Genomic DNA, 14650 nt, shown 5'->3' on the forward strand with positions numbered 1-14650 from the left:
CTCAAGTTAATTGGATCCTAAAACATCAAAGAGCAAAGAAATTCAATACCTCCACTTAATTTCCCAAAAATTGGGGAAGAAGAGGCTGAGAATAAAAGAGCAAGTTACCTATAAAATTGTTTCGGTAGAAACGTAGAGCTCGACGCAGTGGACGCGTGGCCACAAACAGTGCGGCGATCGGAGCTCGGACGGAGGAGTCACGGCAAATTGAATTTACCGTAAAGGTTGGAAACGTTCTTCGTTTCTCTCTTCCCCTAAATGTGTTTCACGCTGCCTCTGCTGAATGGGGAAGAAGAGAGGCTTGGGTTCATTAAATGCTAGGCCGCTTGGGCCCACGGGCCCAATTTGGGCCCGGTTCAATCGGTTTGGCCCGTTCGGTCCAATCTTGGACCATTTTTTTTGAAATTAGTGTCAAAATTCTCGTTTCGATGAGTTCTATCCTAATTTAATATAATATTCACATTTCTAATCTTCCTTATTAAAAATTAATTTATTGACTAATTATCTACTAATTTAACCGGGGTTTACATCCTACCCACCTAATAAAGAATTTTGTCCTCAAAATTCAAATTCAGTTACCTGAAAAGAGATGTGGATAGTCCTTTCGCATATCCAATTCGAATTCCCAAGTATGTTCCTCGATACCAGCTCGACTCCAAGCTACTTTTACTAATGATACTTTCCTTCCACGTAATCGTTTAACACTGGTGTTATCAATTCTTACCGGAATTACTTGTTAGTGTTAGATCTTCTCTTACTTGAATTGGTTTTGGTTCTAGAACATGACTTGCATCAGGAATATACTTCCGAAGCTGTGTCACATGAAACACGTCGTGCAAATTTAAAAGATACAGTGGTAAGGCAATTCTATAAGCTACCGGCCCAATTCTCTTCAGGATCTCAAACGGTCTAATATAACGGGGATTCAGTTTCTTAGTCTTAATAGCTCTTCTCACTCCAGTGGTTGGTGTAACTTTCAGAAAAACATGCTCCCCTTCCTTAAATTCCAAAGGCTTTCGCCTCTGATCAGCATAACTCTTCTGACGGCTCTGAGCTATAAGCATTCGACTACGAATCTTCTTTATCTGTTTAGTAGTTTTAGCTATCATCTCAGGCCCTAACAAACTTATTTCTCCAGTTTCATACCAACACAACAGAGATTGACATTTTCTGCCATACAGAGCCTCATATGGAGCCATTCCAATGCTCGCATGATAGCTATTATTATAAGCAAATTCTATTAATAGCATATACTGATCCCAGCTCGCAGGCTGGTCCAAAACACAAGCCCTTAGCATATCCTCCAAGGATGATATGCAGTACTCAAGCTTAACTGAGTCCCAAATGCGCGCTGAAAAGCTCCCCAGAACCTTGATGTAAAACGGGGATATCTGTCAGATATAATGATAGAAGGCATGCCATGCAACCTGACAATCTCTTTAATATACATTCGAGCTAATTCTTCCATTGTACAACTTATTCAGATAGGAAGAAAGTGAGCTAATTTTGTCAGTCGATCCACAACTACCCAAATAGCGTCACAACCAGATCGGGTTCTAGGCAACCCTATCACAAAATCCATTGCGATACTCTTCCATTTCCATTGTGGAATCTCTAAAGGCTGAAGGGTCCCTGATGGTCTTTGATGCTCAATCTTAACCTTCTGACGCGTTAAATATTTAGACACATGCAATGCCACATCATTCTTCATTCCTGGCCACCAGAACATTGCTTTTAGATCTTGGTACATTTTAGTGCTCCCTGGATGAATTGAAAATCCGCTCTTATGAGCTTCCTTCAAGATACTCTGTCACAGGTCTCCGACATCTGGCACAACGATTCGGTTCTTGAACCTCCACAAACCATCCTGTCTTTCTGATACACTCCACTGTTTTTCCTGTTCAACTACTGGTAATACCTTACGTGACGCTTCACTATCTTGATGAGCCTTCAAAAGTTCTGATTTAAAATCACTTGAAATCTGCAACTGACTCAAACACAGAATTCTAGATTCTTCTCTAACTCCCATATTCAAACCTTGAAATGCCTTTAGTAACTCTTCCTCTCGTAGCATCATCCAAGCTATATATAAAACTTCTGACTCAAGGCGTCCGCCACAATGTTCGCTTTTCTTGGATGATAATTCAATTCAAAATCATAATCTTTCAGAAGTTCCATCCACCTTTTCTGACGCATATTCAACTCTTTCTGCTAAAAAAAATACTTCAAACTCTTATGATCTGAGAAAACATGAAACTTAACGCCATAGAGGTAGTGCCTCCAGATCTTTAAAGCAAACATAACAGCAGCAAGTTCTAAATCATGTGTCGGGTAGTTCATCTCATGCGGCCTTAACTGCCGTGAGGCGTATGCTACAACATTCTGGTGCTGCATCAGAACGCACCACAAACCCTTCAGCGATGCATCACAGTACACTTCAAACGGTTCACTTGCCTTAGGTAACACCAACACGGGTGCAGTAGTCAACCTATGCTTCAATGCTTGAAAACTCTCCTCACACTCCAGAGTCCAGATAAAAGGCGTATCCTTCCTAGTCAACTTAGTTAAAGGTAAGGCGAGCTATGAAAGTCCCTTAATGAATCTCCGATACTATCCCGCCAAACTTAGGAAACTCGTAATCTCTATTACTGAAGTTAATCACTCCCATTTCATCGCTGCTTCTACCTTAGCAGGATCCATGGCTATTCCCTGCTTACTCACCACGTGACCGAGAAATTTTACCTCACTCTTCCAAAACTCGCATTTAGATAACTTAGCGTATAACTTCTTGTTTCTCAGAATTTGTAGCACTGTTCGCAAATGATCAGCATGCTCCTCTTCAGTCTTAGAATAAACAAGAATATCATCAATGAAAATAATAACAAACTTGTTCAGATACAGTCAGAAAATTCTGTCCATATAATCCATGAATACTGTTGGGGCATTAGTTAACCCAAAAGACATCACTGTATACTCATAATGACCATAACGTGTCCTGAAAGCAGTTTTTGGAATATCTTCATCTTTAATCCTTATCTGATGATACCCGGATCGCAGATCAATCTTAGAAAACACACCTGCACCTTGTAACTGATCCATTAGGTCATCGATTCTAGGTAGTGGATATTTATTCTTCACAATAATCTTATTCAATTGCCGATAATCGACACACAAGCGCATACTTCCATCCTTCTTCTTTACCAGTAACACTGGCGTTCCCCACGGAGAAACACTTGGTCGAATAAAATGCTTACCCAACAGATCTTCCAGCTGAGCTTTCAGTTCAGCCATTTCTAAAGGTGACATCCTGTAAGGAGTAATCGAAATCGGACCGGCTCCAGGCACCAACTCAATTGCAAATTTAACCTCCCGATTAGGTGGAAATTCATTAATATCATCCGGAAACACATCTGAAAATTCACATACAACCAGAATCTGCTCTAAACTCTGATTATCACCTAATACTCCCACAGTTAATAACATAATACCCTGACATTCAGTTCCAGAATAGTTTACTATCATAGAGTTCAAATAGTAACTATTCACCACAACAGGTGCTTCTGGAATTGACTTCTCAGAACAATCAAGCAAAACATGATTCTTAAATAACTAATCTCCCAACTATCACAGCGTGACCTGCCTGCAGGATACATCGTGTCCCCTGTCACCAATACTGAGCCTCACCTTGCAGTTGATAAGTTCCAAATTCAACCCATTGCTCCTCAGAAACCTGTTGAGCCTGTAACGTCCTTTTCATAGCCTGAATCCAATTATCTGCATCAGTGGGATTTGAGGTTCCCCTAAAAGTCGGAGGGTGAACTTTCAGAAATGTAGCAAGTGTCATAGGATTGTCCTCATCATTGTTGTTCCCATGAATACCCTGGTTTATCTTATTACCCAGTGCCTCGGCTGTTGACTGCATAGCTGCAGCCATATTTTCCAAAGTAGCCATAAAGTCTACTGGATCATTCCCTACCGGGCTAGGAGTAACGGTGCCTATCCTACTTCTACCTCGCTCGCGACCGCGTCCGCGAGTCGACATCTGGTCCTTATACACACTAAACAAGTGATATTAAGTTGATCAGTCTTAATATCACAGGTCTAATGCCTTAAGTTCCAAATGCATGCTCACAAATGTTTATGCCATATATATCAGTCAAATATCCTAATAGCACATAAACACATACACAGAGAATGTACAGAAGCACAATCAGTCCGTCTTTCAGGCTCTATAGGAACGAACTGCTCTGATACCATAATGTAACACCTACCACATAGAGCTTTACTCTTAAGTCGTAAAACAGAGGTGGTGTGGTATTACGACCTCTAAAATAAAATAAGTACATATAATAGCAGAAGAATTATAATATGCTAGGAGCCTTGAAGAATAGAGAAAACAAAAATCGCGAAATAAAAGCGCAACGCTTAAGGAACAAGTTAACTTGCGTGCTAAGGAAACCATAACTATTAAACATATGATAACAGAAGTAGGAATAGAGTGCCAAAGATACAAAATAACAAGCTCCTAACTCAGCCTGCGAAATCAATACTGCCCGGAGAATATTTACACATATATACATACATATCCAAAACCCAAAAGTACATATACACAATCCTGCCTCTCCATAAACCTCTAAGAGGATAAAAAAGAACAAGTTATGCAGAGAGAAAGCTAAGTACATATATATCTATCATTGTACAACAAAACTACCCAGTAACCACTCCGCTTCAAGAGTCCAGACGCCTAACGAGGTGCCTCTCGACCTGCATCTGAAAAACAACAACATAGTATGGAATGAGAACTGGAGGTTCTCAGTATGGTAAATGTGCCACACACATAATATATAAGGTCCTGGGAATGCCAGAGGCAATCCTAGAACGCCGACACTCAGATTATAGAGCTTAAAGTATTAAACAGGAGCCATAAGAGGTGGTTTTCTAAGAATATTTAAACCTAACTTAACCTTAAATCTAAGTCCCATACTGCCATTCCTCCATACCTTCAACTCCATCATGTATTTTCACAGACAAATAGACAGATAAAGACAAGCACAAGAAGGTTACAATTACTGCAGGTAACAAATACACATTTAACATGGCAAATACATATAGACACACACAATTATAGCACAAGCAAGTAATTCAAGTATTATGCATATGATGCATGCCTGTCCTATGGCTGATGAGGCTCATCTATCGGTTATCTAGCCAACCCGACAAGTCTGAATTGTCCTTAGACTATCCCCCGACGTGCATCCCCAAGAGTCTATGCATAGCTTTATCTCAAATAATCAATATTACTCAATGGGGGTAACATTCCCGGGAATTTATATAGTGCCCGGTCACACTTACGTCGTAGGGTCAACAGAGTATCGAGTTTTCAACCTGGTACACGTGGTGGCAAGCCACGGCACTTAATCCAGGGAACCTCGTATCTCAGATCATTAAATTATTCAAGCCATATAAATAATTCAATTATAATTCATCAACATCCACATCATTCTCAATCTCATCTCATTCATCATTATACATCAATCATATTCAATCCTTATCTTTCATTATCACACTTCCCACTCCGTCCATCAATAGTTCCAATTCAAAACATAATTCATTCTTTTCTAAATGAATCAAACTTAAAACATACTCATTTTTTTAATAACTCAAAATCAAACCCTATAACCTTTGAATCTAAATCTTTTCAAATAATCATATAAACAAAATCTCTAATTTTTATAAAATTTTGGCAGCATCTCCTCTAAAACTCGGACTTTGCCACCCTTTTCGGGTCCAAACCTGCATTCTTTTCAATTCAACATACCCTTCCTCATCATCATAACAATCACCACAATAAATCTACCTCAGATCAACAATTAAACTCATACAATATTCAAATCCAATAACCAAAATTCAACTAAGAATCATAGTTCACAAATCCTAGGCTTTGAACACAAAATACCTCATTATCACAACAACCTCCACAATAATTATACCTCAAATCAATAATTCACCAAATCATTAGTTAATCAACAAGCACCAAACCAACCATGTTCATCAACAATAACATTCAACCATAATTCTCTCCAAATTAACATAACAACATTCACCATCCAAAATTAATAACTAATTATCCAATAAACTTCAACCAAATATATTCATCGACAAATTACTAAACATTAAGCATACACCTGCATTCCAACTTATCCTATGGTCATCTAGCCTAAGTGTTCACAGAACATTATATATTAAATGCAAGAAACCTAAACCAAACATTAGCCGATTCTCAAGTATTATTCCAAGACAATTTTTCTAAAAAAACACAGCCCTCAAAACCTCAACTAATCCGCTTTCTCCAAGTTCCACTATTCACAATTTCAAGCTCCAATTATCTATTCACAACCTAATACACATTTATAACACATATATATCCAATTTAATACTCAAAGCTCAAATCCAATGAAATTAAAATAGAATTATTATATCCTCACCTTACCCAAGCTTCACATAAGCAAGAGTGAACATTTTTCTCAAGCTAATTGGATCTTAAAACATCAAAGAGCAAAGAAATTCAATACCTCCACTTAATTTCCCAAAAATTGGGGAAGAAGAGGCTGAGAATAAAAGAACAAGTTACCTATAAAATTGTTCCGGTAGAAACGTAGAACTCGACGCAGTGGACGCTTGGCCACAAACGGTGCGGTGATCGGAGCTCGGACGGAGGAGTTACGGTAAATTGAATTTACCGTAAGGGTTGGAAACGTTCTTCGTTTCTCTCTTCCCCTAAATGTGTTTCACACTGCCTCTGCTAAATGGGGAAGAAGAGAGGCTTGGGTTATTAAATGCTGGGTCGGTTGGGCATCAGGTCCGGTTCAATCGGTTTGGCTCGTTCGGTCCAATTTTGGACCGTTTTTTTCGAAATTAGTGTCAAAATTCTCGTTTCGATGAGTTCTATCCTAATTTAATATAATATTCACATTTCTAATCTTCCTTATTAAAAATTAATTTTTTGACTAATTATCTACTAATTTAACTGGAATTTACAGTTATGACCTTTCTCTGAAGATGGATACCTTTTTTGATGTAATTGGATTTGGACAGGGACAGATTTATATTGGTTAGTGTGGGGCAAGTGCCCCCACTGAGTTTTAAAAATTTTATATGTAGTATATAGTAAAAATATTTTTTCCCCCCACAAAGTAAATAAATTTGACCTCATCCATATTTATTTTCTTGGTTCACAACATCTATATACAAATAAAAAGAAAAAAGATTAAATTATTTTATTATATTATAAAATATTATATTAATTATTTAATAAAAATAATTAAATAAATAATAATAAAAATCTAATAATACTAACCTAATCAATTTGAATCATTTCAATTTTTCAAAGTGTTGTTTAATAATTATTCAAGTAATTTAGATATCTAATGTTGCCATCTGTTTCTTCTCCTGAACATTGTTTTGCTTCATTGACTGCGTGAATGCGTGATTGTTGTCTCCATGCCGTTTAAATATATTAAGATGGAAATTCATGTGCAATTAACTTTATGTAAAGTTAATAATTGAGAGTCGCTAGATAAAAATTTGGTCAAAACAGTCAAATTATTTAACCGTTCTCAACTATTAACTTCACTATCAATTCTGATTCATCTTTCTATATGATTTTATTTAAGATCTTTTTAATGAAGTGAGAATTGGTTCATATATGTAAAAAAAATTAAACTCATGCCTTATTACATGTTTCTTTTTTTTTTTTATTCATGTGATTAATTTTACCACAAAATCAAAGAAAAATTATAGCCAAAGCAACAGTAGTGTTTTGTGTATATATGGTTTCACTACTACTTTTACGAGCGGTTTTTTATTTTGTTTCATGAATTGATTTTAAAATTATATTTGATTAGAGAATTTAATTTTAATTTTAATTTTGTGTTGTTGAATTATTAACAGATTATTGTTTAAATAATTATTTTATTGTTTTAATTTATTTGTGAGATAATTTGAAAATTAATTATATTTTATAATAATAAATATAATTATAAAAATAATTATCATGTTATGTATATTTTGTCCCCACTCATAAAATTTTTTGGATTCGTCACTGAATTTGGATGTATACAAAATTTGATTTGTAAATTCTTCTAGATATCATATGTACCATTTGTTCATCAACAAATAGAGCAATTTCTAAAACAGTTCATCTCAATTGTGCTTTCACAGATATTGAAGAATTGAATAATTATGAGAAGGCCTAAAACAAGGTTTTATTCTTGTGATTTCAATCAGACAAAAATTCACCTCTAGTGTGATTCATATTATCAATGGTCTTGCATGGTTATGAAGTAGCTTTTTATTAGTACAGTAAATTAATGAAGAAAAAAATCAAAAGAATATTTTACTTCCCAAAGTATTTTTTTAATTTTAAACAAAAAGTTTAATTTTAAACAAAAAATTTAACAATCAAAAGAATATTTTACTTCCCAAAGTAATTTTTTTCAACCAGTATATAGCAAATGATATTCCAAAAGAATGAATTTAATGATGAAATCAAATTTTTTATTTAAAGAATTATTTATATATATTAAAATATAAAATATATATTAAAAATAAAATAATACATATATTTATATACAAATATAAATTGAGTGAATTTTTTATATATATAATATTTTTATATTTGCATATATTTTATTTAGTAATATTTAATTTGCATGCGATATTTGTGTACGGTGCCATGTCCCACAGTAGTCGTGTTACAAGCAAATAAAGAATCTGATCTCTCTAGCATGATATTGTAGGTTCCATCTCATTCTTTCCATTTTGTCTTCTCTCCGACCAATTTGTAATTTAATTTTTCTCCTCATCAATACTAACATATATATAAAGCCAAAATTCAATAACTTTATTTGCTCCATCGTTTTCTTTTCAATTAATTTTAGTGAATCCCTCTAATTTTGTACCACCCCCAATAATTTTCTCTTAATTATTTGGGCCTTTAATTAATTGCTTTGCTTGACCTAATTATGTGCTACAAATATGTAGTTGATCAAATCCATGCATGCATTTATCTGAAGATGTTAGTGTACTACATTACATAATTGACCCTAGATTGTTCATTACATTTATACCCTTAGTAATATTAACTTTAATTATATACTGTGTGACCATATGATAAGTGTATATATACTTATTTATACTAATACGATTACTTATGGATCCATATATAGGTCCTAACTATATATATCTATGTAATGAATGTGTAGGGCGCATGTGACTAATTAAATCAAAGTTAACCAATTTTGACGAGCAAGAAAAAAGCAATTAAGTGACGTTTATTGTGAAATGGAGCACGCAAAGCTCACTTCCGTAAACACACCAACATGCTCATAACTCCGCTCTTCGCCGCGCCTTTTTCTTTGCCACTTAACCGTTTTTTTCTTTCTTCCAAAAATATAATTTATATACTAATTTTAGTTACTAATAATTTAATTTATTTCTAATACATATATTAATATATATTTTATACTAATAACTAATTTTAATAGTTAATTTTAATATATACATAATATAATTTTTTTAGTATGATTTAGCCAAATTAAATATTTTTCAGTCATTATACAAAAATTATCAAACCACTAATCCAAAAAATTTAAGTTAACAAGTGAAGCAATATAAATAGTTATGACTAATAATTACTATATTCTAAAATTATTCGTTCAAAAAATTTAAATTAATAGATGAAAATATCATAAATAGTTATATTTTTAATAAAGATAATTTTAGATATTTTTATATGAAGTTTATCGTATGTATTTGTTTACAGAGACAGGACATTGAGATATTGAGACAATGTGTCCAGAGATACTAAATTAGTGTATTTTGTGTCCATTATGATAGAAAGGATAGAAACAATAACAATGGACACAATTTATTTTTTATTTTTTTTATTATTCTTGTTAATTTTTCATAATTATATTTTTTATTATTATATTTTTCATCTCAAATTTTTTTAATGAAAAAAAATGAGAATGAATTGAATTTTCATAATTTGTTCTAGTTTATCACTAAACAGAATATAAGAACACAAAATTTTATATCTCTGCCCATTAATATCTTATCCTGTCTTGTTCTCAATATCTTGTAGTGTCCTCTTCTAAAAAACAAACGCAGCTTATATGATTGATGAATAAACAACTTTTTTGTGTAGAAGAAATTTGAAAGAGAGAAAAAAAAAACAGGGATATGATGATATAGCTTGTATTGTACAAGTAAGTACAAAATTCTTAGCTTTAAATAGCGTCAGAAACCGTTCCATGCCCCACGACTCCACCCTCCATCACCACTCCTACTATATCTCTCAATTTTCTGCTTACCATTAATTCACATTCACACACACACACATAAACACATTCTCTTCTTTTAATTAAAGTTTGTTCTCATTATCTCTCAAAGCACACACTACTACTACTACATCCTTTTCAATTCATTAATTCTACTATTATTCATCACGTTTTCCGAAATGGCAAAACAACTCCCTCATACTCTTCTTCTCCGCCATGCATTGTTTTGTTCCTTAATCTTCACACAAATCTTAGCCAAATCAACAACCTACAATGTGGTCAACTTTGGAGCCGACCCGACCGGCCTCAAGGACTCCACACTGGCCTTCCTAGGTGCCTGGAGCAATGCGTGCGGGTCCTGGCGACCCGCACGCATCCAAGTACCTCCAGGGCAGTTCCTGCTTGGAACTGCCACGAGGTTCGGAGGGCCATGCAACAACAAGGTAATCTCCATAAGCATGGGAGGGGCGACGTTGGTGGGTCCCTCTGACTACAGGGCCATCGGAGAAGCACTGCATTGGTTGACTTTTGACCAGGTCAGCGGCGTTAGGATTCACGGTGGCGTTCTTGATGCCCGTGGCGGTTCCTTGTGGGCTTGCAAGAGTTCGGGCCAACCTTGCCCAATTGGAGCCATAGTAAGTTCCACCAACATTATTATTGAAATTTGAATGAAAATGGAGTAGTAAGTGGGTTACGGGAATGGGGGGCATTACTGTCTTTTCAGCTAAATCCAGGTGAAAAGAGAGATGATGAAACTGTTTTGTAACCGTTCACTCTCTCTGTTGAAGCAAAATTGGCAAGTGTCCGAGGTAGACACTCAATAAGGTTTTGAACTTTTGATACGATGTTGTTGGTCCACAAAATAGTGTATCATTGTATATTATCATGCTAGGAGACTAATTAACGGATTTTTAGCTAACATATAACTAATGACTATTTTTTTATTGACTTTCTTTCATAAATTAAAAATAAACTTTGATTAATTAATGTCTTATGCATATTAATTATTTAAGAATGAAAAATTTTGCCATATAGCATTCCTATGTTATATAGAGTAGTATTTTTGTGTGGATCCTGTTCGCCAGATTTACGGCTTCAAAACTCATCACTCCCATGCACCTTTCATTCTTTATCGCCACCATTCCCACCACATGACAAAATAAATAATACAAAAATTAAACTCATGTTTATTCAATTTATATACTATCTTCCTAATAATTTCTTAGCGAATACGGAAAAAATATTGAATATTTACAAATTTAATAAAGAATAATGATATCACTCGTATTTTGATAGGGTTACTCATTCTTTTTAATAAATTTATTAAAGAAAATTATGTATAATAAAATAATTATTATCCTGATTTAAAATTAAGTGAATGATTATTTGTGGAAGCAGACACTTGGAATCACAAATTCCAACAACGTTGTTGTTACGGGGTTGACCTCAATTAACAGTCAACTGTTTCACATGATCATCAGTGGATGCAACAACGTCCAAGTGCATGGAGTGAAGATCATGGCCCCCGGAAACAGCCCCAACACCGACGGCATCCACGTTCAGTTCTCCTCTGACGTCACCATTCTCAACCCAAGAATCCGGACCGGCGACGACTGTGTCTCCGTCGGCCCCGGCACCAAAAATTTGTGGGTTGAGGATATTGCATGTGGACCTGGCCATGGAATTAGGTTTATTTCTCAATTTAATGCATTTGTTTTATTTTGTTTGAATTCAGCGAATGATTTCTGTTGGTTAACATTAAAGTAATTTTATAGTATCAGATGATAAAAAATTCAAAATTATCAAAGTAAGTAATAATTTAGTATAATTTGTAAGGGACAAATATTATTATTTCTAAATATAGTATTGTCATTCTTTGCTTTTGTATTTTTTAAAGATTATTCTCTAATATAAGTGACATTATGAGATAATCTTAAACTGTTTTACATAAAAACTAGAAACTAAAATTATTATTAATATATAAAAAAAATGACATTATTAAAAATGGAAGTGTCATGGTCTTTAATAATAGTACAGCTATTAGGGTGGTATAAAAAATCAAACTACAGAAAAAAAATTCTAATTTTTTAATTTAAATATATATACGTTTTTAATTAATTAAAAATATTTTTTATTTTTTAAAATACGATATATTTAAGTCTTTCTGCTATCTTCAAAGGGAGACTTAGATGTGCGTTTTAGAAAATAAAGGATGTTTTTGTAATTTTAATTCGTTAAAAACTTATTTATCTTTGAGATAAAAAATCAGGACCTATTTAGTATTGAGTTTAATTTTGATGCACTAACAGTATAAATACCGTCGTATAATCACTATTTTTTTGGATGATCATGTTGCCAATATAAAAAATAGTTATTTGATCCAGGGTAAAACTACTTTAGACAATGCATTAAAATTAAATTTTTTGTTGTTTACTCTAAACTTTATTTGATGAATTATTATTATGAATGTTTTTGTGTGGTGCAGCATAGGAAGCTTAGGATGGGGCATGAACGAAGATGGTGTGATCAATGTGACGGTTAGAACGGCAACATTCTCAAAGACTATGAATGGTTTTAGGATAAAATCTTGGGGGAGACCCAGCAATGGGTTTGTGAATGATGTACATTTTGAGCATGCATTTATGTCTGATGTTCAAAATCCCATTGTCATTGACCAACATTACTGCCCTTATTACACTGGCTGCCCTCAAATGGTAATCACTTTCATTCTATCTCCTTATTCATTTCTAGGGGTACTTTTGTCTTATTGCCTTCTTAGGTGTTTTTGTTGCAAATTGTAACTCTTGCGGGCACTTATATGTAATTCTTACTGTAGGCCTCTGGAATCAGAATCAGCGACATTTCGTATAAGGACATACATGGAACATCTGCAACACAGGTTGCTGTGAAATTTGATTGTAGTTTGAAGCATCCATGCAGACGGTTAAGGTTGGAGGATGTGAACCTAACCTACAAGAACCAAGTTCCTCAAGCATCTTGTAGAAATGCCGGTGGAACTGCATTTGGTACAGTTCAACCCGAGAGTTGTTTATAGGGTAATTAGTTCCGTGTACATATGATTTATCATGAGATATATTGCGTCGATTCATATTTTATCGTGAGTTGTTACGATGAGTTTGGTTTGTGTTTTTATTTATTGTTTATATTTTTAGTGTTTTCTATTTTTAAGATTTTGTGAAAAAAAAAAAGAGAAAACAATGAAAATAATACAATCATATTTTCTGTTTTCATATGTTTTTTCTCTTTTCACAAAATTTTAAAAATAAAAAATATTAAAGATAACAACAAAAATAAAATACAAACCAAATGCATAGTTAATGATTTTTTGTTTTTGTATTTTTGGTCAACATTTTTCTTGTAACTTCATTTTGTGTACGTGTGTGTTTGGTTGAACAACTTTATAGTCTTTTGATGAGTTTATATATACTGGAGTTTTGTTGGTGGGTGAGAAAAGGTAACTTGTTTGAGAGTATGATATTTGTAATTTATGTGGTGATTACCACTAGGTTTTTGTGTTTTGTGTATGTGGTTTTTTCTTTTTCTTCTTTTCCTTACCAATCATTTGTGTTTCACTACTTTGTTATTGATTACAGAAGTTACAATGAATTTCTAACTAGGTATATAATGTATATCTACTGAATTTATATGCCATTATTGGAGGGTTATAGGGAGAGAATGACAAAAAAAGTAAAAAATAATAATTCATTTTATTAGTTGTTTCAAATTATAGATTTGAATTTGAAATAAATTAAAATGTACTTTTAATAGAAATAGAATTCTTTTTTAATTTTGAAAGTTTTTCAAACACACTCTTTGTGAGGGATAATAATTAAAACAATTTTTTTATTTGTAGGCAAATTTGAAAGAATTGTGTTGAGATACAGTGAATTAATCACTAATGGGGGAATTTGGAGTGGTAAAAAAAGAGAGGAGAAAAGGTCTCCATTTTTTTCTTTTCTTTTTCCCAAATAATATAGCTCACGCTCTTTCACTTTCAACGCATGTGGTGGTTGATTCCTTTTACTTAGCTACATGAAAATTATACTTAGAGTATGAGACATGGCAAATGTGTAATTAGTAATTACAAATACTTGAAATTCACAACCTCAAATAATATTCTCAAGAGATTACTCATTATTTTAAGAATTTTAGCCAACTAGTATCTATCTATCTATCTATCTATCTATCTATCTATCTATCTATTAGAATTTGAACTCTAAATTAGTGTGTCTGAAACCACAAATTTATATACTTAATTAGTTGGAAGATATAAGGGATTGAAAATGACA

General features: G+C 33.6%; 1 protein-coding gene across 1 annotated transcript; it reads left to right on the plus strand.

Moving 5' to 3' along the window:
- Positions 1–10162: 10162 nt before the first annotated feature.
- LOC112741426 (polygalacturonase) lies at positions 10163–13814 on the plus strand. Its single transcript, XM_025790420.3, has 4 exons — positions 10163–10975; positions 11739–12028; positions 12826–13054; positions 13177–13814. The coding sequence occupies exons 1-4, from the start codon at positions 10520–10522 to the stop codon at positions 13393–13395; spliced, it is 1194 nt and encodes a 397-aa protein (XP_025646205.1). The 5' UTR covers positions 10163–10519; the 3' UTR covers positions 13396–13814.
- Positions 13815–14650: the final 836 nt, after the last annotated feature.

This window comes from Arachis hypogaea, chromosome 14, assembly GCF_003086295.3.
Source record: "Arachis hypogaea cultivar Tifrunner chromosome 14, arahy.Tifrunner.gnm2.J5K5, whole genome shotgun sequence".
NCBI classification, from domain to species: Eukaryota; Viridiplantae; Streptophyta; class Magnoliopsida; order Fabales; family Fabaceae; genus Arachis; species Arachis hypogaea.

Coding starts and splice junctions, on each gene's coding strand:
- LOC112741426 (XM_025790420.3), top strand. CDS start 10,520: ATGGCAAAACAACTCCCTCATACTCTTCTTCTCCGCCATGCATTGTTT. Junction 10,976..11,738: donor CTTGCCCAATTGGAGCCATA/GTAAGTTCCACC, acceptor TTGTGGAAGCAG/ACACTTGGAATCACAAATTC. Junction 13,055..13,176: donor ACACTGGCTGCCCTCAAATG/GTAATCACTTTC, acceptor TTCTTACTGTAG/GCCTCTGGAATCAGAATCAG.